General features: G+C 44.7%; 1 protein-coding gene across 3 annotated transcripts in view; it reads left to right on the forward strand.

The window, feature by feature from the left end:
• ORC4 (origin recognition complex subunit 4) overlaps positions 1-20,887 on the forward strand; it is an 83,784-nt gene that overhangs the window by 2,387 nt on the left and 60,510 nt on the right. For 2 of the 3 annotated variants that reach the window (XM_077447737.1, XM_077447735.1), the window contains exons 2-3: positions 6,382-6,457; positions 18,908-18,984. In XM_077447737.1, the coding sequence (XP_077303863.1) occupies positions 6,401-6,457; positions 18,908-18,984 (134 nt within the window). In that variant the 5' untranslated portion in view covers positions 6,382-6,400. The remainder of the gene's footprint in view (positions 1-6,381; positions 6,458-18,907; positions 18,985-20,887) is intronic. The other variant, XM_077447736.1, reaches the window with a different exon arrangement.

Genomic DNA, 20,887 nt, shown 5'->3' on the forward strand with positions numbered 1-20,887 from the left:
GCTGCGCATACACACTGTAGCTCATCCTTAAAGTGGTCACTGAGGACCCTGTGACTCCTCTCACTGTCTAAAGTTAAACCTCGTTTAATTTCAGGATTAGGGATTCAGTATGTCCACTGTTTTAAAACCAGTAATATACAGTCTCACCCTGCTCTGCACATGCTCAGTTGCTCTCCATTTTTAGTCACTGCCAAGTTTGTAGAGGCCGATCTGCTGAAAGCCATAAACTGGGATTAAACCCTCATATCCTTCACAGCCAAGCAAGCTGCTTCTGTTTGTTCTGCAACTGTCATGGTGCTGCTCATGTGATCAATTATGACACCTGCCATTTGATGGTTTGACAGTTTGGTTGAGGACATAATTAAATGTGTCAGTTGGCAATCCCCACATTCCAAGAATGTATTATTTTTTTTTCAATCTATTAAATCAGTTGGTTTAGTTCCACTTTATGATTTACTGCTGCTCGTGGGCCCTGGTCTAAAGCAAAATAGCAGCTTCCAGCAAGAAGAGACAGGAACAATGCTGGAGGCAATTTACAGCACACACTAATTTTTGTAGCATAGTTATTAATGTGGAATGAAAGTTCCTTGCTAAAGAACATTTTTTTTCTCCAGTCATCTTCCAGGACGGCACACCTGGACGGCACACCTGAGATGACTGGTCCACCTGACAGGAAACACAATCAACAACAAGTTTAAAAGTCCCCACTCCTCCCTCAGACCCTCAGTTCTTGATTGTGTTTCCCACAGGATGGCAGCGAAACCAAGTTTCTCCTATCTATATTTTTTTTTTTTTGTGAGGGGTCTGGGACCCCGTTTTTTTCCCTGAGAGAATTATCTTTTCCTGGGGCTTAGCAGACAGGGTCTGCGATGCTCCCTTGTAACCCCCAGAGACACCTGGGGGTGATAGTCCTCTCTCAAGGTCTCTTTAGTGAGCCTTGTTGCAGCCTCGTGGGACAGGAGAGTTGTTCCAGCAGTGCTGTTCCCCATTTATGCCGTTTTTGCCTACCTTGAACTGGGTTCGTTGGTGGAGTGAGGTGAGCTGCATTCTTCCGGGAGTGCTGAACGCGGATGGCGTGCGTTCCAGCACTACGGCGCATGTCCGGAAGTTCGGAGGCGTCACTTCCGGGTATCGAGTTTCCGGAGGCCTGGTGGATCTGTGGTGTCTGGACGCACCGGCGTGCGTTCCAGCGTCACGGCGCAGGACCGGAAGAGGCCGTACGTCATTGCCGGGCGACGGACAAAAAGATGGCGCCGTTCGGCGCGCTATTTAAACAGCAGAGGGTGCGGTGCGAAGCATCCAGGCTATTTTCTGGTGAAGCGCTTTGTATTGGCAGCATCTCCAAGGCAAACAGGGGGACGCTCAAGATTGCACCTTGGTCCAGCGATCCTGCAGGGCAGCTAAATCGCCATGGATGGGGAAGGTCCGTCTGAACAGACAGCCATGGGGTCGCCACAGGGGGTGAGTGATCCAGCTGTGTTTTAGGGGCAGGGTACTCTGAGGCAGACCCCCCTTGCCCCTTTAGGACATGTGTAGCTAATTGTCTATTTTTTTGTAAGGCTACTTCAAAGTCCAGGCATTGTGGCTATTGTAATTCTCAATAGCACACCAGGCCTTTCTGTGATAGATGTATCTAAGCTCGCAGGCAAGGAGACCACCCAGGTTATGGGTTGGCCACCCTTCAATCTTTTCAATCTACTCTAGTGAAAAGTCTGGATGAGGGTCCATCTGAGAGAGAGACTCCTCATTCACAAGAAAATCTTTCCACATCTTATGTGGAGAGTTCCCAGGGCCAAACCTCCCTATTGTCTGAGGTGGAGGAAGGTCAGGTCCCAGATTTTAGTTCTGGGGAGGAAGATTCAGACCAGGATAGCCAGGGGGAGGCTAAACTTGGGGGACTTTTGTTCTCGAGTGAGGACATGGAAGGCCTATTAAAGGCCATTTACACCTCAGAAGATTTCCAGGTCCCCTCTGCTCAGGTCTCAGCGCAGGACAGAGTGTATAGGGGCCTAGGAAGGTTGCAGACCACATCCACCAGTCTCTGAAGGAGATAATCCTTAGAGAATGGAAGGAACCTGAACGTAAGCTTCTCAAACTGAAAGCTTGGAAAAGAAGGTGTCCCTTTAAGGATGAGGAGGAGGAAAAGTTTTAAAACTCCTCGTTTGGATGCAGCTCTAGCGCAGCTGTCGAAGAGATCCGATTTATCCTTCGAAGATTCTGGAAATATCCAGGATCAGATGGATAGAAGATCTGAGACTTTACTCAAAAGGGCCTGGGATGCGAATGCGGCAGCAATGGCGCCGGCTCTAGCTTCCGCCTGTGTAGCCAGGAATGCACCTGGCTTGGCAAATTAATGGATCACGTCTCCCGGGGTAGGGAGACTAAAGAAATCGTAGACTCGCTGGAGGTAATCAGTCGAGCGGTAGCATATGTGGCAGATGCAGCGGTGGAGACTGTTAGGACCACAGCTAAGGCAGCAGCACTTTAAACTCCGCCAGGAGGGCCCTATGGGTAAAGACCTGGGATGGAGTTTTTACTTCCAAGTCTCGCTTATGCGGCATTCCCTTTGAGGGTTCCCTGCTGTTTGGGTCAGGCCTAGATCAGGTTTTGTCCCGATCTACTGAAAAGGGAAAGAAGTTCCCGGTGAGGCCCAAGAGGGAAAGGGGTAAGGAATTTCTTCGAGGCCCCTACTCAAAGACTCATCATAGAGGGAAACAAGGAAGAAGTGGAACCTTGGGGAAAAAAAAAAAAAAAAAAAAAGTGCAATTCTTTTTTTTCCAGTTCCGGAGCCTCTCAGAAAGAAGGCAAATGACGCCACCGTAAGGGTAGGCGCAAGACTCAGCGACTTCCTTCCCCAGTGGAAAAGGATTACGCAGAGTCCATATATTTTAAATCTCTTAGAAGTGGGGTACAGACTGGAATTTCAAAGTCTTCCCCCACAGGAGTTTCTTCTTACCTTTCCTCCCAGGGACCCAACCAAAGCAAAGGGGTTACTGAGAAATTTAAAGGAGCTGGCAGAGCAAGGGGTTGTTGCTCCAGTACCAGTCAGTCAGTTAGCCCGGGGTTTTTACTCACACGTATTTGTGGTTCCAAAACCCTCAGGCAGGTTTCGGTTGATAAAAAATTTGAGAGACTCAACCGTTACTTACTCCACAAGAGGTTCAGGATGGAGAGTATTTACTCAGTAAGAAAACATCTTCAGACAAGAGTCTTTATGGTCACTCTGGACCTAAAAAACGCATATCTACGCGTACCCATTGCTCCCGAACACCAGAAGTACCTATGCTTCGCAGTTTGCATGCAGCAGAAGGTACAACACTGGCAGTTCAGAGTTCTTCCCTTTGGGCTGGCGGCAAGCCCAAGGATATTCACAAAGGTGATGGCTGAAGTCGTAGCATACCTACACCTGCAGGGGATAGGGTTAATACCCTACCTGGACGACTTGCTGATCTACAGTATGGATCAGAGGCAAGCGGTGTTAGACAGAGACATCGGTTAGAGATGCTGGAGACTTTGGGCTGGATGGTCAGTCGGGAGAAGTCCTCACTGACTCCATCTCAGTCCAAACTATACCTAGGCTACCTGTTAGGCTCGCAGGCACAGAAGGTATTCTTACCAACAGAGAAAGTAAGAAGGTCCAAGATGCGGTTGTCACCCTTCTCGAAAGAGGAGAAGCCTCTCTGAGGTATATAATGAGACTGTTGGGTCTCATGACCGCCTGCATACCGGCAGTAACCTGGGCACAACTCCATTCTCGGCAGCTTCAGACTTTCCTGCTTGCCTCATGGGGAGGGAAAAAGAGAAACATTGGGGAACAGAGTATCCCTCACAGAGGAGGTCTCTCTTTCTCTCTGCGGTGGTGGCTCAACCCACACAATTTGTTGAAAGGTCGCCCCTGGTCCCAGGTAAACCCATTGGTCTTGACCACGGACGCCAGCGCTTGGGGTTGGGGGGGCTCATCTGGGAGACCGATATACCCAGGGGTCCTGGAACCACAGCCAAGCCAGGGAATCTTCCAATTTCAGGGAGCTTCTGGCAGTAGGCAAAGCCTTAGACTATTTCTAAGAGCAGCTGCAGGACAGAGAGGTTCAGGTCCTCTCAGACAACCTGGTCACGGTTGCATACCTAAACCACCAAGGAACTAAGACAGTTAGCACAGAATCCTTGGGGAAGCAGAAAGGAAGGTCCTTTCACTGTCAGATTCACATAAAAGACTCAGCCCATCCTTCAAGGGGAATGGGGATTGAGCAAAGAAATCTTCTTCATGGTGTGCAGACATTTTGGCAAGCCAGAAATAGAATTGTTCGCTTCCCGGGGGAATGCGAAGGTCCTCAGGTTTTTCTCCCTTTACAAGGATCAAGAAGCAGAAGGGATAGACGCTTTTGTACAGGTGTGGGATTTCAGGCTGGCTTATGCCTTTCCCCCACTGGTACTCCTTCCCAGAGTCCTACAGAAGTTAACCTACTCAAGGACAGACCTGGTGCTGATAGCACCCTGGTGGCCCAAGAGGGTTTGGTTTCCCACCTTTCAGAGTCTCTCGGTAGCTCCCCCACTGCATCTGCCGGTGCAACGAGACCTGCTCAGTCAGGGTCCAGTCTTTCACCCCGACCCGGGACGTCTCTCTCTGACAGCATGGCTATTGAGAGGGAAATACTCCGCGACAGGGGCTGTTCGGAGAGAGTGATAGACACTCTTCTCCTCAGTAGGAAAGGCGTCACCAGAAAAATTTATGCAAGGGTCTGGAAAGTTTTCTCCCATTGGCTGTAGTCTAAAGAGGGGGCTCTCCAGGTGATACCTACCATCCTAGACTTTCTTCAAGAGGGGGTGGACCAGGGTTTGGCAGTCAGCACCCTCAAAGTCCAGGTGGCAGCCCTGTCCGTGTTTTTTGATAAGAAGCTAGGACAGGAGCCGCTGATAAAAAGATTTTTGTTGGCCAGGGAAAGGATAGTCCCAGACAGGTCGGTCTGTTGCCCTCCATGGGACCTGTCCCTGGTATTAGATGCCCTAACAAGGGGGCCTTTTGAGCCATTGGCTCAAATTTCTGTTAAACTTTTATCATTTAAGTTGGCCTTCCTTCTGGCTATAACTACAGCCAGAAGGGTGGGTGATATACAGGCTCTTTCGATTAAAGAGCTGTCTTTTTTTGCGCATCCTAGAGGATAGGGTAATCTTCACTCAGGATCCTCTTTATTTGCCAAAAGTGGCCTCTTTATTTCACAGAACACAGGAGATTATTCTCCCGTCCTTTGACCAGAATCCCAAGAATAAGGAAGAGGAAAAGTTTCCATTTCTTAGATGTCAGGCGTTGTCTCCTAGCCTATTTGGAAAGAGTGAAAGACTTTAGGATGTCCAGTCACTTATTGATCGCCTTCTCAGGGAAGAGAAGGGGTCTACAAGCTTCTAAGACAACGATAGCTAGATGGGTCAAACAAACCATATCTATTGCTTATAAACAGGCGGGTAAACCAGTACCAATCCGCCTTAAGGCGCATTCAACCAGATCCCTGGCGACCTCCTGGGCAGAAAGGGCAGGCGCCTCAATCGACCAGATCTGCAGAGCAGCAACATGGACGAGCCATAGAACTTTTCTGAGGCACTACAGAGTGGAGCTGTTGTCCCCTCAGGATTTGGCATTTGGCAGGAAGGTCCTACAAGCGGTTGTCCCGCCCTAAAGGTAGGCCTGAACTTCTTGCTTATCCTCTCAGGTGTGCCGTCCTGGAAGATGACTGGAGAAAATGACCAGTTACACTTACCGGTAACGTCTTTTCTAGGAAATCTTCCAGGACGGCAGGCCTACTTCCCTACCCTTGTTTTATTGGTGTGGTATATTGATTCCACAGAATGTTCCCTCTGACACCGGTGTGGGCTTTTCTTTACCATAACTGAGGGTCTGAGGGAGGAGTGGGGACTTTTAAACTTGTTGTTGATTGTGTTTCCTGTCAGGTGGACCAGTCATCTCAGGTGTGCCGTCCAGGTGTGCCGTCCTGGAAGATTTCCTAGAAAAGACGTTACCGGTAAGTGTAACTGGTCATTTTTTTTTTTTTATGTTGTTATGGGTAAAGTTCTAATTTAAGGAGATCTTTGCATACACATATTGTATGTAGGCTGCTGACCTCCTACTGGAAATTTCTTTTGCCTGGCTTTTTTTCGTAGGGAACAAGCATGCTGCAAGTCAAGACAGAAATCCTTATACATCTACTAGGTTGGGGTTATTGAAAAGCAGTATAGGGTCCTTGAATTTGCAGGAAAACTAGGCAGCTGAGTAGATGGCTAATAGCAGCCACCAGTCAGAACAGGTGGCTCATTGAGGGGGGGGTCTCCGATTTATGTTTTCTGGGTAATCTTCATATGGTGATGTTGACTCTTTCTTCTCACCTGCAGCAGATTCAAACTTCATGTAATGAGTAAACGGAAAAGCAAGGACAAGAGTCTCCCCATTGGAGAATGTATTTCCCAGGTATGATCTTCAGTCGTTATTTTCGGTTGTATAGTAAAGGGGTAGAATTACTTGGGATGAGCTACGTATAGTGTGCAGTACAAAAATCACAGCTGTGGGGAGCCCCTGTCTTTTCTACACACACAATTTCCATACTGAACCAAACTCTGCTTTATGATTTATAGTGGGACTAATTAAAGCGGTTGTAAAGGTAAATGTTTTTTCACCTTAATGCATTCTATGCATTAAGGTGAAAAAACATCTGACAGTGCCGGCGCCCCCAGTCCCCCTGTTTTACTTACCTGACCCCTCGAAAATCCCCCGCTCGCCCCCGCCGTCCTTTCCACCGTTCAGCCTGGCCGCTGATTGGCTGGAGTGGATGGATGGAAAGCAACTATCAATAACTAACTAACAATCTATTTATTATTTTATCTAAATGATCCTAAGGTTTGTAAACTTACCCCACACCTTTACTTCCTTGAATTCCTTAACTTGTAGTCACTATACACTGTAGGAGGCGCTGCTGTGTCACTCATTTCACAGAACCCACCTTCTGAACTTCAGAGGAGCTGAGAGAAGTTTCAGGAGGTGGAATCGGTACAGTAATCACGCCTTGCAGCCAGCAAGGTACCATGGGATATGTAGTCCTTAAAAATTGAAAGTAAATGGATGAGGAGAAGCTGAAAAGCATGCGAGGAATACAGGAAGTTGTGAAAAGAGACGCCCAGCGGACAGGCAGAACTCTCACAACCTACAAGATGTTTTTTTCTTTTCTTGTAAGTAAGATTATATTGGATTGCCACGTATAACTATTATTATTATTACAATGTTGATGTTAAAAATTAAAGTGTATGCTGTGACCGTAGAACTCCTTTAAACCTTTATTAGAGTGCCTCCACTCTGGATAAAGGAGTACAGGGGCACCTTTGGACAGCAGTCCAAAGTTGTTGATCTCAGGGGGAGGGGAGTGTTTAACTACTTCACCTGTGGAATATTTACCCCCCTTCGTAACCAGGCCACTTTTTGCGATATGGTAGTGCAATTTTTTTAACTTACAATTGCGCGGTCATGCAAAGCTGTACCCAAATAATATTTTTTTAATTCCCCCCCCCCCCACAAATAGTTTTCTTTTTGTAGTATTTGATCACCACTGCATTTTTTATTTTTTGTGCTATCAAGAAAAAAAAAAAAGGCTGACAATTTTGAAAAAACAAACCAAAAAACAATATTTTTTACATTCTGCTATAAAACCTATACAGTGAAAAAAAAAATCTTCATAAATTTAGACCGGTACATATTTTTGGTAAAAAAAAAAAATGCCAGTAAACGTACATTGGTTTATGCGAACATTATAGTGTCCACAAACTAGGGTTGCACCGATACTGCTATCTGTGTTGATACCGAGTATTTGTACAATTATCGGTACTTGTGCAAATGCACCGATACCTGAAACCGATACTTCAGGCTCGGTTCCTTTGAGCTGTCAGTGGGTCTCCCCAGTGTTAAAGAAGTCTGGTAATTGGAGCTGTCAAAAAAAAAAAAAAAACAGCTGGAAATTTTTATTAACATTGCACAGCCCTGAAATACTAAAATACATTGTTTGTTTATTTTTCTATATTTTGTTTCTTCATCTGCAAATCTGTTTAACCCCTCAATAACCCTTAATTTACTCTAATCAGCCTTAATTAACTGCTTATTCTCCATTTAATTATTATTTTCCTGCATTTTTTTTCTTCGTGTCTATTTTAGAAACAATAAACAATTAAAACTTTTTTTTTTTTGTTTGCTTTGTTAATTAATATTTTTACACATAAATATTAACATATATTTACACATTTCACATTGAAAAGGCGCTAAATTAAAACAAAAATTATTTAATTCGTAAATAATTTTTCAATGCTTTGCACCTTTGCTGACAGCTGAAGTTAAAACAAAACAAAACAGTTGCAGTAGGTATCGGTAATTGATATCGGTGAGTACTAAAAAAAAAAAAAAAAAAAAAAAAGTATCGGTACTTGTACTCATTGTAAAAAAAAAAATCATATCGGTGCATTCCTACTGCAAACTATGGGATATATACTGGAATATTTTTTTTTTTTAATTAAGTTATGGCGGCGATCAGTGACTTATAGCAGGACTGTGATATTGCAATGGGACAGTGACACTGGCCTGGAGGGGGTTAAACCTCAGGGGCGATCAAAGGGTTAAATGTGTGCCTAACTAGTTTTTATGTTTACTATGTGTACTTCCTTTACTAGGTGAAGAGATGGATTCTAGCCCTTGCCTCGCAGGAACACGGAATCAATACCTTCCCGTCTGTCAGAACGGCAAGCTGCCTTATTTACACTGGCAGATCCCTGTTCTGTGTTTATCAACTATCAGCGAGTACCCAGTCCTGATGAGCGACTTCTGCTGTGAATATTCACAGCAGAAGCGGCACGCCCCCTGCAGGCGCAAGTGTGGGATGGCACATAGCTGCCACCCTGTAGCAGTAAAATTGCTATAAGGCGGTCAGCAAGTGCTTAACTGCTTCAAGACCAAGTCTATTTTTGACACTTGTTGCTTAGAAGTTAAAATCAGTATTTTATATTTTTTTGCTAGAAATTTACTTAGAACCCCCAAACATTAATATATAATTATTTTTAGCAAAGACCCTAGAAAAGGACATAGCGGTCGTTGCAATATTTTATGTCACTCGGTATTTGTGTAGCAGTCTTTCAAAAGCAATTTTCTTGGAAAAAATACACTTTTTTGAATTAAGTAAAACGATGCCTAACATGTCACTCTTTAACGATTGTGGCGATGCCTCACATTTGATTTGTACACCGTTTACATTTGTCGGCGTGACTTGCGTATGCGTTTTATTTGTTATGCGAGTTTGCGGGGTAAACATCCCTTGTGACAGTAATAGGCAGTGACAGGTAATCCAATCCTTATGGAGGGATCGGAGGTCTAAAAGACCCCAAATCCCTCCTTTTGCACTTCAAAGTATTCAAAACGGCACAATCTGCGTTTTGCAATATTGACATTTTTTTTAAATTGGCGCCATTGGCAGCCGAGTAAACTGGAAGTGACATTGTGACATCGCTTCCATGTTTTTACATCAGAGACCCGATCAAAGCCATTTCCGGCTTCATTTGGGACTCCACACAGGAGGAGGATGGTCGCTCCGGTCTCCTGGTGGGAAGGGAGACCCTGGCAGAGCGCCCAAAGGCGGTGGGAGGGCTCCTTATAATGGCCGAGTGGCTCATTGGCCCCATTGGTTGTTCTCATAAGAAAGCCGACTGCTAGCTCTAAAAAAAAAACTGTACCTGGGTAATGCCTGGCATCCCTCTCTGTCCATTTATGGCTGCGATTCTCACTCCTGATTGGCTGAGACACAGCAGTGCGCCATTGGCTGCCGCTGCTGTCAGCGCCAGCCAATCAGGGAAGAGAGGGGTTGGGGCTCCATGTCTAAATGGATACAGGGAGCTCTAACTCTGCTAGGGTGTCAGCGTAGCAAGCGGCTAACACTATAAGCATTTCCAACAAACTTTATCCCAAAAGGAAACAAAAAAAGTTTTCTTTTACATAAATACAAGCCTATAATTGTAAATACCCCTCACAGCAGTAAATAGTTTGTTTCAACCCTGTAATTGCTACATCTGCAGGACAGTTTGTTCTGTTGAAAAATAGCAGACTTAGTGGCAGGATCGCCAGTTGATCACCCGGACAGAGCCTACAAAACTAATGCAGCCACTGCTTTTAAGAATTAGTAAGCTGCATTGTAAAAGCTTGCTTTTGGATTTAACCACTTGCCGCCCACCCTATAGCAAATAGACGGCGGCAAAGTGGTTTCATAATCCTGACCGGACGTCATATGACGCGATCAGGATTATGAGCCGCTGTGCGCCCCCGGGGGCGCGCATCGCGGCGATCGTTGTTGCGGGGTGTCAGTCTGACACCCGGCAACTACGATCTCGGTAGAGAGTCTCCGACGCAGACTCTTTACCACGTGATCAGCCGTGTCCAATCACGGCTGATCACAGTGTAAATAGGAAAAGCCGGTGATCGGCTTTTCCTCACTCGCGTCTGTCAGACGCGAGTAGAGGAGAGCCGATCGGCTGCTCCTCTGACGGGGGGGTCTGTGCTGATCGATTATCAGCACAGCCCCCCCGAGGATGCCCACACTGGACCACCAGGGATGCCACCAGACCACCAGGGATGCCAAGGACAAGGTATGCCACCCTAGACCACCAGGGATTCCAGTCAGTGCCACAATGGATGCCAATCAGTGCCCATAATGGATGCCAATCAGTGCCCACAATGGGCATCACTGATTGGCATGCATTATTGATTGGCACTGATTGGCATCCATTAGTACAATATATTATAATACAATGCCGCCTATCAGTTCCCATCTGTGCCGCCTATCAGTGCCTACCCATGCCCACCTGTGCCGCCTACCCATGCCCACCTGTGCCACCTAACCCATGCCCACCTGTGCCACCTATCAGTGCCCATCCGTGTCGCCCATCCGTGTCGCCCATCAGTGCCGCCTATCAGTGCCACATATCGGTGTCCATCAATGTCACCTCATCAGTGCCACTTCATTGGTGCCACCTCATCGGTGCCCATCAGTGCCGCCTTATCATTGCCCATCAGTGTAACCCCATCAGTGCCCATCAGTGAAGGAGAAAACTTACTTATTTGCAAAGTTTTGAAACTGAAACAAAAAAAAAACATTTTTTTTTTCAAAATTTTCGGTATTTTTTTATTTGTTTAGCAAAAAATAAAAACCGCAGAGGTGATCAAATACCACCAAAAGAAAGCTCTATTTGTGGGAAAAAAATGATTTTCATTTGGGTACAGTGTAGCATGACCGCGCAATTGTCATTCAAAGTGCGACAGCGCTGAAAGCTCAAAATTTGTCTGGGCAGGAAGGTGTTTAAGTGCCCGGTATTGAAGTGGTTAATACCACTTTAAAGCGGAGGTCCACCCAAAAGGGAAGCTCCATTTGTTCCAACCCTCCATGGCCACATTTGGCACTTTTTTTTTTTTCCTAGGGGGCGGGTTAGAGGGTACCTGGTTTTGACAGGTACTGGCTCCAACTTCTGGGTAAGATCACCAAACTTGGCTGCTGATTTTTAATTTTTTTTTAATTTATATTTTAAGCATACTGGAGCACCTCTTTAAGTACCCACAATCTTGTGTTCTATTATGTTCCTACAATGCCCTGCATAACGATTATCATTCTGAGAGTGGAGGAATATGCACTTTGAGTCAATTGAACTCTATTCATTGTGCAATGCTGCCAATACAACTTGTAGTTGGGTACTGGGAGGTGAAAGAAGAAGGAATACCTAATCAGTTTGGACATGTTTGTTCAAAATCAAGGGAACCAGCAGGTGACAGAACGCAGCAATAGATTTGTGACAATCTTCCTGCTGCATAGCTGTATTACTGTGAGTTTGAAACAAGAAATGTTGTGATTGATTTCTGCAGTAAGTGTGAATGCATTTTATCTGCATGTTGTTGGGTGGGCTGCTCAGCAGGGTTATTTCTTTAGTTATTCCTGAGGTTTTAGCTTCAGATAATTTTAAGGATGATCATAATAATAATTCATTCGCTTTCGTACAACTTATTTGTTTAAATAGAATTCCTGGTATGGATATTATATACATGTACATTAGTGCAGCTTGGACCAATGTAACTATGCATGTGCACTGCTACTCATGATCTCCACTTGCTTTTGGGTCCTGTGCTGAGTGGCTGCCCTGGTGCATTCTAAACATAGGCTGGCCACTTGTCATTGGTGCCATTCAGAGAGCGTGCTTTGCATTTTCTGAATGAATGCAAAGTATTCTCTGATTGGGCAAGGTGGGACAGTGATATATTTAAAATATCCATACCTGGAGTTCTAAAGTATAAAATTGTTTACCTTTACTGTATTCTTTGCATTAAAGTGTTTGTTACCCAAAAGAAAAACAAAAAAAAAACACAATCCTGTTCCCTTAGGGCATGAATAAGAGCACAGTGCTTGTGCTGTGTAATTTGTCCCCCTGTATCACCTAAAATCCCTGGCTGATCCTGCCCCGTTCTGCCCTCCCCCTTGTAAACTGACCACGGTTTATCATGGCTGATATCAAGCCCTGAAACCGTGGTCAGTTTACGTGCCTCCATTGGACCGTAGATCAGCATCCCTCCTTAGAAAGGCTTGGGGTGCGAATACATCAGCCATGGGTCCAGCCTTAGCAGCCTGTGTACCCAGGAATGCAGATTTCTGGGTGGAGAAACTGACCAAACGCCTGTCTCAGGAATCCAAATCGAATGACATCCGTGACTCCCTATCAGTGATACAAAAAGTTGTCGCTTGCCTTGCAGATGCCGCAGTTGAGTCTGCAAGAGCCTCAGCTAAAACTGCTGCATTAATCAATGAGCTAGAAGAGCTGTCTGAATTAAGGCCTGGGAAGGAGATATTAGATCAGAGTAAACTATGTGGCATTCCCTTTCAGGGTTCATTGCTGTTTGGCCAGGGCCTGGACGACGTTCTGTCAAGGTTCTCAGAAAAGGGTAAAAAATTCCCAGTAAAGCCCAAGAAGGAAATAATTAAGATTTTTCGAGGCCCCCCTGGGGCAACCGCATCATGGAGCCAAAAAAGAGCCCAACAGAAGGCGGGGCTATGGTAAGGGAAGGAAAAGAACAACTTAATGTTTTCCTCCCCCAAGATCGCCGCCAAACAAACTGACGCCAAGATCAGGGTGGGGGGTCGGCTGTCGCACTTTGTCCCTCAGTGGCAAAAGATATCAGACAGCACTTAGATCTGCGAGAAGGTTATCGCTTGGAATTTTCAGCATAACCCCCCCCCCCCTTTATATCACCCTTGCACATCCCCCCTCCCAGGGTTGCCCTGAAAAGATCAGCTCTTCTGTATGGTATCCAGGAATTGGTAGAACAGCAGGTGATGGTACCAGTACAAAAAACCCCCACAATACCTAGGATTCTACTCATGTATTTGTTGTTCGCAAGCCGCCAGGAAAGTATCGGCTGTTAGTAAACTTAAGAAACCTGAACAAGTTCTTGGAATACACAAAGTTTACTATAGAGAGAATCTACTCCATGCGCAAAAACCTCATGAGGGAGGCCTTTATGATGACACTGGACCTCATTGATGCCTACTTGTATGTGCCAATGCATGTGGATCATCAGGCATTCTTGAGTTTCGCAGTAGTCTTTGGAGGGGAGATTTTTCACTGGCAGTTCAGAGCCCCCCCCCCCATTCAGGTTAACAGCCAGCCCAAGGATTTTTACAAAAATTCTAGCAGAGGCTGTAGCCTTTCTGCATCTCCGGGGTATATCTCTGATTCCATACCTGGACAATCTACTGATATCCAAGCCATCAGTCACCCAGGTCAGATCAGGTACCAACAAGGTAATGTCGATTCTGGAAAACCTGGGTTGGGTAGTCAGCACGGAAAAAATCCTCCCTCGAACCAGAATAGGTCAAGACCATCCTAGGCTACATAGTGGACACCAGACTGCAGAAGCTCTCCTTGCCAAAGGACAAAGTGGCAAAACTAGCTTCATCTGTGGGACACTTGATAAAAACCATGTCGCACTCCAGAAGGGAGGTGCCAAAAACCCTAGGTCTGATGTCGGCAAGTATACCGACCATAGTCTGGGCACAACTTCACTCAGGAGTCCTTCATTTCTTCTTCCTGTGCTCCTGGGACAAAGCCAGGGAGTTCCTGGACCAGGAGATAATGCACACACCTCAGGTTCTGTCTTCCCTAAAGTGGTGGATAGTACCCAAAAACCTAAACGGAGGCAGTTCATGGGCACAGTGGGATTCAGCAGCGCTTCGGAAAAGTGGAAATAGGTCTGTTCGCTAACCGGCAAAACAGGAATGTAAAGGGCTATTTCTTAATTTCCCAAGAGAGGGAGTCAGGAGGCTTAGATGCTCTGACTCGGACCTGGCAGTGCAGGTTGGCATACGCCTTCCCACCCCTAGCACTGATTCCGTGGGTCCTTCAGAAGCTCAGCCAGTCCCCAGGCCAGCTCCTCCTGATAACACTCTGGTGGCTAAGGAGAGCTTGGTTCGCAAGCTTAAGAGCCATGGATGCCCCTGAACAGGCCGGATCTTCCCAGGCAGGGGCCTGCACTACTCCCAAGGCTGGAATTTTTGCAGCTGATGGCCTGGTTAGTGAGATCCCAAAACATAATGGCTGCTCAGAGTGAGAGTGATAGATAAATATTCCTGCGCTACCATGTAAAAAAATAATATAATAATGGAAAGAACTGCTGCATACACTGAATGTGAATCAAACCGTATCCACTATAAGTGTTATTGAATAAAGAGGGTGGTGTTGCGCTGTTCTATAGAATAACAAGAAGATATATAAAGAGATGATACTAAATATGAGCAGTGTATTGCTGTAATTCTCATGAGACACCAATAATTGTAAATATAAAGAGGCACAGAAAAAGAAAAGGTAGAGGTTCAGGTATACTGCGATCCTAAATGGCCAACTTCATTATTTTTTACCTTGCTATTAAAGGGCTGCGTGACAACTACATATAATATTGTGCAAAAATTCCAAACGTGCAAATTTTGCTAATGTAAACAATAGGAAAAACTATGCAAACATCCGTAATAAAGTGCAAAGTGAGCAGATGATGAATGATTAAATGCAATAGTTTATGTAATATACTCAGGAAGTGTATAAATCGGTACCATGGTACCATAATGGTGCAGGGTGGCATTGGGACAGGAGGTAGCAGAGGCTTGACTTGATAGTTACTAGGAAAGAGACAAAGACGCAAAAGAGAAACAAGGACATATTGTGACCAGTACCCATGGACATGGGGAGAAGAATCTGAAACATCCATTGTGTTTGTGTGTGTGTGTGTGTGTGTGTGTATGCGGTTACCTCCTTGCCGCAAGGTAAGGGGCCACTACCTATCCTTGTGTGTTTGCACAACGTGGAAAAAGACCTGGATGTTGTCACTTTTCTCTGGAAAGATTGCACATTTTGCACAGTGAAGCACTTGCACTTAAGATTCTGCACCATATGCATGGATTGAACACTTGTATATCTATATGCTGATTTATATATAGTGAGAGTGTGGGGGGAAAAAACACTGCGCTACTACAATAGAAACAGCAGCTACCACTCTAACAAAGTCAAACGAAATGTAAAACAAATAGTGTGGCGCTAAGGTTTTGTAAACAATTGTGTATGAAAACGGATAAATAAAAAAATAAACAATAAATACTAAAGGGATATATAGTCCCACAATTATTGTGCAATATAGTGCTAATTAGGCTGCATATCATAAATGCTGGAAAAGAACTTTTATCAGTTCATCCAACAATAAACTGTCCTCTTATCATGCTGAATATAGAGGTAAGGGAAAAAACAATCTTCTCATCCAAAATGTAACGAGAGGAGAGGATGGAACCAACAGCAGCGATCTATTTGACTGAAGCGATGTTTACATAAAATCTTCTATAGGTGTAAGATGGGTTCTCTTACCAATGATGTTGGACCCACCTGTCGTACGACAGTGAGTCTGAAAGGCTTGTAATCGCAGAAGGTTACACTCGGGCCTTCAATAGGATGGATCCTGGTGTACGATCCTCATTTCGCCATCCTGGACCTCAGTTGAAGATAGGCACTCCCGACAATCACTGTCTGGTGGTCTCCAAATTCCAGGGGAAACTGTGTTTAAAGGACCAGGTGTATCCAAAATCAATTTTCAAATGAAGCTTGTACAAATGGCATATGGGAAAAAGAAAAAGCAAAAAAAGGCTTCGGATGGTGCAGATCAAAAGCAAACCAGTAGGTTTATTGCAAAAATATGCAATGTACAAATGACTCGATAATAAAGTGATCACGAAATAAAACATATAAAAGCAATATGGGGTACAAGAAATGCTCTCTAATGCGTTTCGACACAATCGGTCTACGGCAGGGGCATACTATGTCCCCTCACATTTGCTTCTCAATAAATACACTGCTCAAAAACTGGTCTGCCCGCAAACGGTGGGCGGAACAGGAAGTTGTAACAAGTGTTATGTTAATGTTATCAACACATCTATTTAACTATTTATTTTGGACCTTAATTTAATCCAAAAATCGCTTATGCATTTTCGATTCGGATCTGCAAAATGCAAGAATGTTTACAGAGAACAAAAGCATTTTAGGAGATCCAATCGCCTACTAGTTTTGTATGCTGGGCCAAGGGACTTCAGGCTGCTAAAGTCTCAGTCTCCAGATGTATTATGGAAGCTGTTTCCTGGCTTATGAGAGTTTTGGGGTTCCAGCACCAGCAAAGGCCCATTCAACCAGGTCACTAGAAACTTCCTGGGCTAAAAAAGCAGGGGCCTTCTGGGAGAAAATCTGCAGTGCGGCCCCCTGCTCCATTCAGGATATGTTCCTGAAGCACTACCGTGTGAAAGTGTTGTCACTTGGCCTTCGGCCGGAAGGTCCTACAAACTGTTATCTCACCTTGAAGGTAGGCATGTGTTTACTTGATTATCCTCTCAGGTGTGCCGTCCTGGAAGGTGATAGGAGAAAACCTACATTAGACTTACCGATAACGGTATATCTACAAACCTAGGCTGGCAGGACAACTTCCCGTCCTATGTGGAGGGAAAAATGAGCTGAACACTAGGTGGTGAGTACCTATGTGGAGTGATTCTCCTTGTGAACTGGTTGGGGTTCACTTTATTACAAACTGGGGATGAAGGGGAAGGGTGGGGACTTATAACTAGCTGTCAATTGATTGTGTTTCCTGTAGGCAGGAGCCCTCATCTCAGGTGTGCCGTCCTGGAAGGGTCATAGAAATACCGTTAGGCCCCTTTCACACGGACGATCCGTTCAGGTCTGCCTGTCAGGTTTTTCTGACATCCGACCTGCTCCGATCCGAAAAAGTGCGACGGAGGAAAAAGCTATTTTTCCATCGGTCATGCGGCGATCCCCGCTGAGCAAGCGGATATCCATGGGGCCGATCAGCACTGATCTGCCCCGTGTGAAAAGACCCTTACTGTTCTATGTATGGGGTTTTTTTTTTTTTTTTCCTAAATTGTCTGTCTTTTGTTTATAGTGCAAAAGATAATAAACCGCAGAGGTGCTCAAATACCACCAAAAGAAAGCTCTATTTGTGGGGAAAAAAAGGCCATCAGTTTAGTTTTGGGGTGTTGTTTTTTTTTTATTTATTTTTTTATGTAGTGTCTGTTTTTATTTATATGATTCTGTTTGGATAATTTGTATTGTTTTAATGTTCTATTGTTTGCATATAACATTAAAGAGAATCCCATTTAAACAAAAATTGGTTTGGGTACAACGTCGCACGACCGTGTAATTGTTGGTTAAAGTGAGGCAGTGCCATATCGCAAAATATAGCCTGGTCATTAAGGGGGGTAAATCTTTCCAGGGCTGAAGTGGTTAAAGGATAAGTTCACCTTTTTAGAAAACCATTTTTTTTTTTTGCAGGTAAAAAATTGTGCGTTTTTATTATTATAATTTTTTTTCTTTTGGAGCCTGTAAAGCAGAGATGAGCAATTAGCGGACCTCTAGCTATTGCAAAACTACAAGTCCCACCATGCCTTTGCCTCTGGGTCTCATGCTTGTGGCTGTCAGTCTTGCTATGCCTCATGGGACTTGTAGTTCTGCAACAACTGGAGGCTAATTGTAGATCCTTGCTGTAAAGCATTGCACCAGCAATCAGCAGATCACTGGTGCCATGCAGGTCTCCTTCAGATCTTTCAGTATATCTGTTTACCCATACATGTCGCATGGGCAAGCAGATATACTGACGTGAAGAAATCATTGAACTACAAGGCGATAACCGCAAAGGATGTCGGGGCTTGTAGTTTATTCATTCACAGAGTTGTGTGAATGAATGATGTAGCCGTGTGAATGGAGCCGATTTTAAAAAGTGACCACTAGTACTGTGAACTTCTTCCTATACTGCTGCCTTAGGAGGGGGCAGGGACGGGGCAGGGCAATCGGGGAGCTGCTGCAACATTGGGAACATGTTGCATCCTAAAAACGGGTGGAACATGTAACGTTCCCAAAGGTGAATTTATCCTTTTAAGGTAATTAAAAAAAACACTCCACTTTCTATCCTACCCACCCTCAGCCCTAAACACTCACCTGACTCCTGCCACTACGGATTTATTCATTTATATGTGTTGGCTCTGGAACTGGTATTCTGATCATGGGCTCTTAGCGAGTCCCTGACCTGGGACATAAGATCAGGGAGAGAGGTTTCTCCTGCGTATTTTCACCAAGTCAGTGACTGAAGTTTATAGCTCCACAGCCTTTGCAAGAAATCAGTCATCACTGTTCCTATATGCAGTTTTATCCCTGCAGCATGATTTGTCGGAAAAGCATTATTGGGTGCCATTGGATGCATGTTTGTGTGGATGATGTGCTTTGGCTCAGAAATATGTCAGCTAATTGTGACCTTTCTTTGCTCTCATAGGTACAGGCTCACCTGCGACTGAGGCTGCTTCAGCCAGCCCACCCTGGCAAGAGATGTGGAGTGGAATCTCAGCACAAGTAAGTTAAAGCGGGAGTCCACCGGGACTCCGCGTTTTTTTTTTTATTTTTTTTTTTTTTAAAAGCCAGCATCTACAAATACTGCAGCTGCTGACTTTTAAAATAGTGACACTTACCTGTCCAGCGCGCCCGCGATGTCGGCACCCGAAGCCGATCGCTAGGTCGTCTGTCGGGTCCTGCCGCCGCCATCTTGGGTATGGGAATCAGGAAATGGAGCCTTTCGGCTTCATTTCCCGGTTCCCTACTGCGCATGCGCGAATTGCGCTGCGCAATAAGGACGCTCCCCGCTGCCTCTGGGAGCTGTGTGTTTCCCAGCAGGCAGCGGGGCACTTGCGGGAAGGGGCGGGCACTTGCGGAAAGGGGCGTAAGTTACGCCCCTTTCCGCAGAGAGCTGTCCCGGAAGTGGGTGCAGTTACCTGGATTATCCAGGTAACTGCACCCCCCTCCCCCCTGAAAGGTGCCGATTGTGGCACCGGAGGGGGGGAGGGTTCCGATGAGCGGAAGGTCCATTTTAGGGTGGACCTCCGCTTTATTCTCTACAGGATAGTATATATGCAGATACACGTACCTTTGAGTCAGATGACTTTTAACCTGTACTTTGCAGAGCAAAGCACAGGATTGCTTTAACAACCTCAATATCAGACAATTTTACCCATTTCCTGCATTGGCCAGTTTTCAGCATTAAGCGTTGTCACTATTTGAATGACAATTGCGCTGTCATGCAACAATACCCACATTAAATTTGTATTATTTATTGCACAAATGGAGCTTTCATTTGGGGGGAATTTAATCACCTGGGTTTTTGTTTTTTTTCCTAAATAAATAAATGAAAAAAGCCAACAATTTTGAAAACAAATGCATTTTTCTTCATTTCTGTTTGCAAATAAGTAATCATTCATTATAAATTTAGGCCAAAATGTATTCTGCTACATCTAGTGCTGACAATAACCCAAATCAGTGTATATTATTTAGTCTGTAGGAAAGTTAGAGTCCACTATGGTATATATATCTGAAAATCGATAAATCAATTTCTTGAGATTTGAAAATGCCATAACAGCACAAATACCCCCCAAATTACCTTTTTGGAAAGTAGACAGTCTGAATTATTTAGTAAGAGGCATGGCACATTTTTTGAAGTTGTAATTGTTTTGGATTTTTTTTTTTTTAATGTGCTGTCATCATATGGTTGGTGTGACAGTGATCAGGGACACAGTGTGAAAAAGGTACTTTATTTTTTTTTATTTTTTTATTTTTTACGTACTCCTGATCAGAGCAATACAGTGTTACCATACCAGTCTATAATTTTAATTGTTGGTTTATTTTAGCAGATGAGAGACAGCATAACAACAACAAAATCCAGAAAAATATATTTAAAAAAATGTATAAATTGATTTGCATTTTAACGAGTGAAATACGTTTTTGACCTCTACGCAAAACATGACTTAGTACTTGATGGCAAAACCCTTGTTGGCCGTCAGAGGTCAGATGTCTCTTGTAGTTGGCCACAAGGTTTGCACATATCTTGAGGGATTTTGTCCCACTTCTCTTTGCAGATCCCCTCCAAGTCATTAAGGTTTAGAGGCTGTCGTTTGCTGCTCCCTCCACATACTTTCTATGATATTAAGGTCTGGAGACTGGCTAGGCAATTCCCTGACCTTAATGTGTTGCTTATTGAGCCACTCCTTTGTTCTGGCCCTGTGTTTTGGGTCATTGTCGTGCTGGAATACCCATCCATAACCCATTTTCAACGCCCTGGCTTGAGGGAAGGAGGTTCTCGCCCAAGATTTGACGGGACATGGCCCTGTTCATTGTCCCTTTTTGAAGTTGTTCTGTCCCCTTTTGCACAAAACACCTTCATGTTTGAGGGTGGGGATGGTGTTCTTGGGATCATAGGCAGCATTTA

Source organism: Lithobates pipiens, unplaced genomic scaffold (assembly GCF_037356315.1).
Source record: "Lithobates pipiens isolate NorthernLeopardFrog02 unplaced genomic scaffold, aLitPip1_a1.2 Scaffold_22, whole genome shotgun sequence".
Taxonomy (NCBI): Eukaryota; Metazoa; Chordata; class Amphibia; order Anura; family Ranidae; genus Lithobates; species Lithobates pipiens.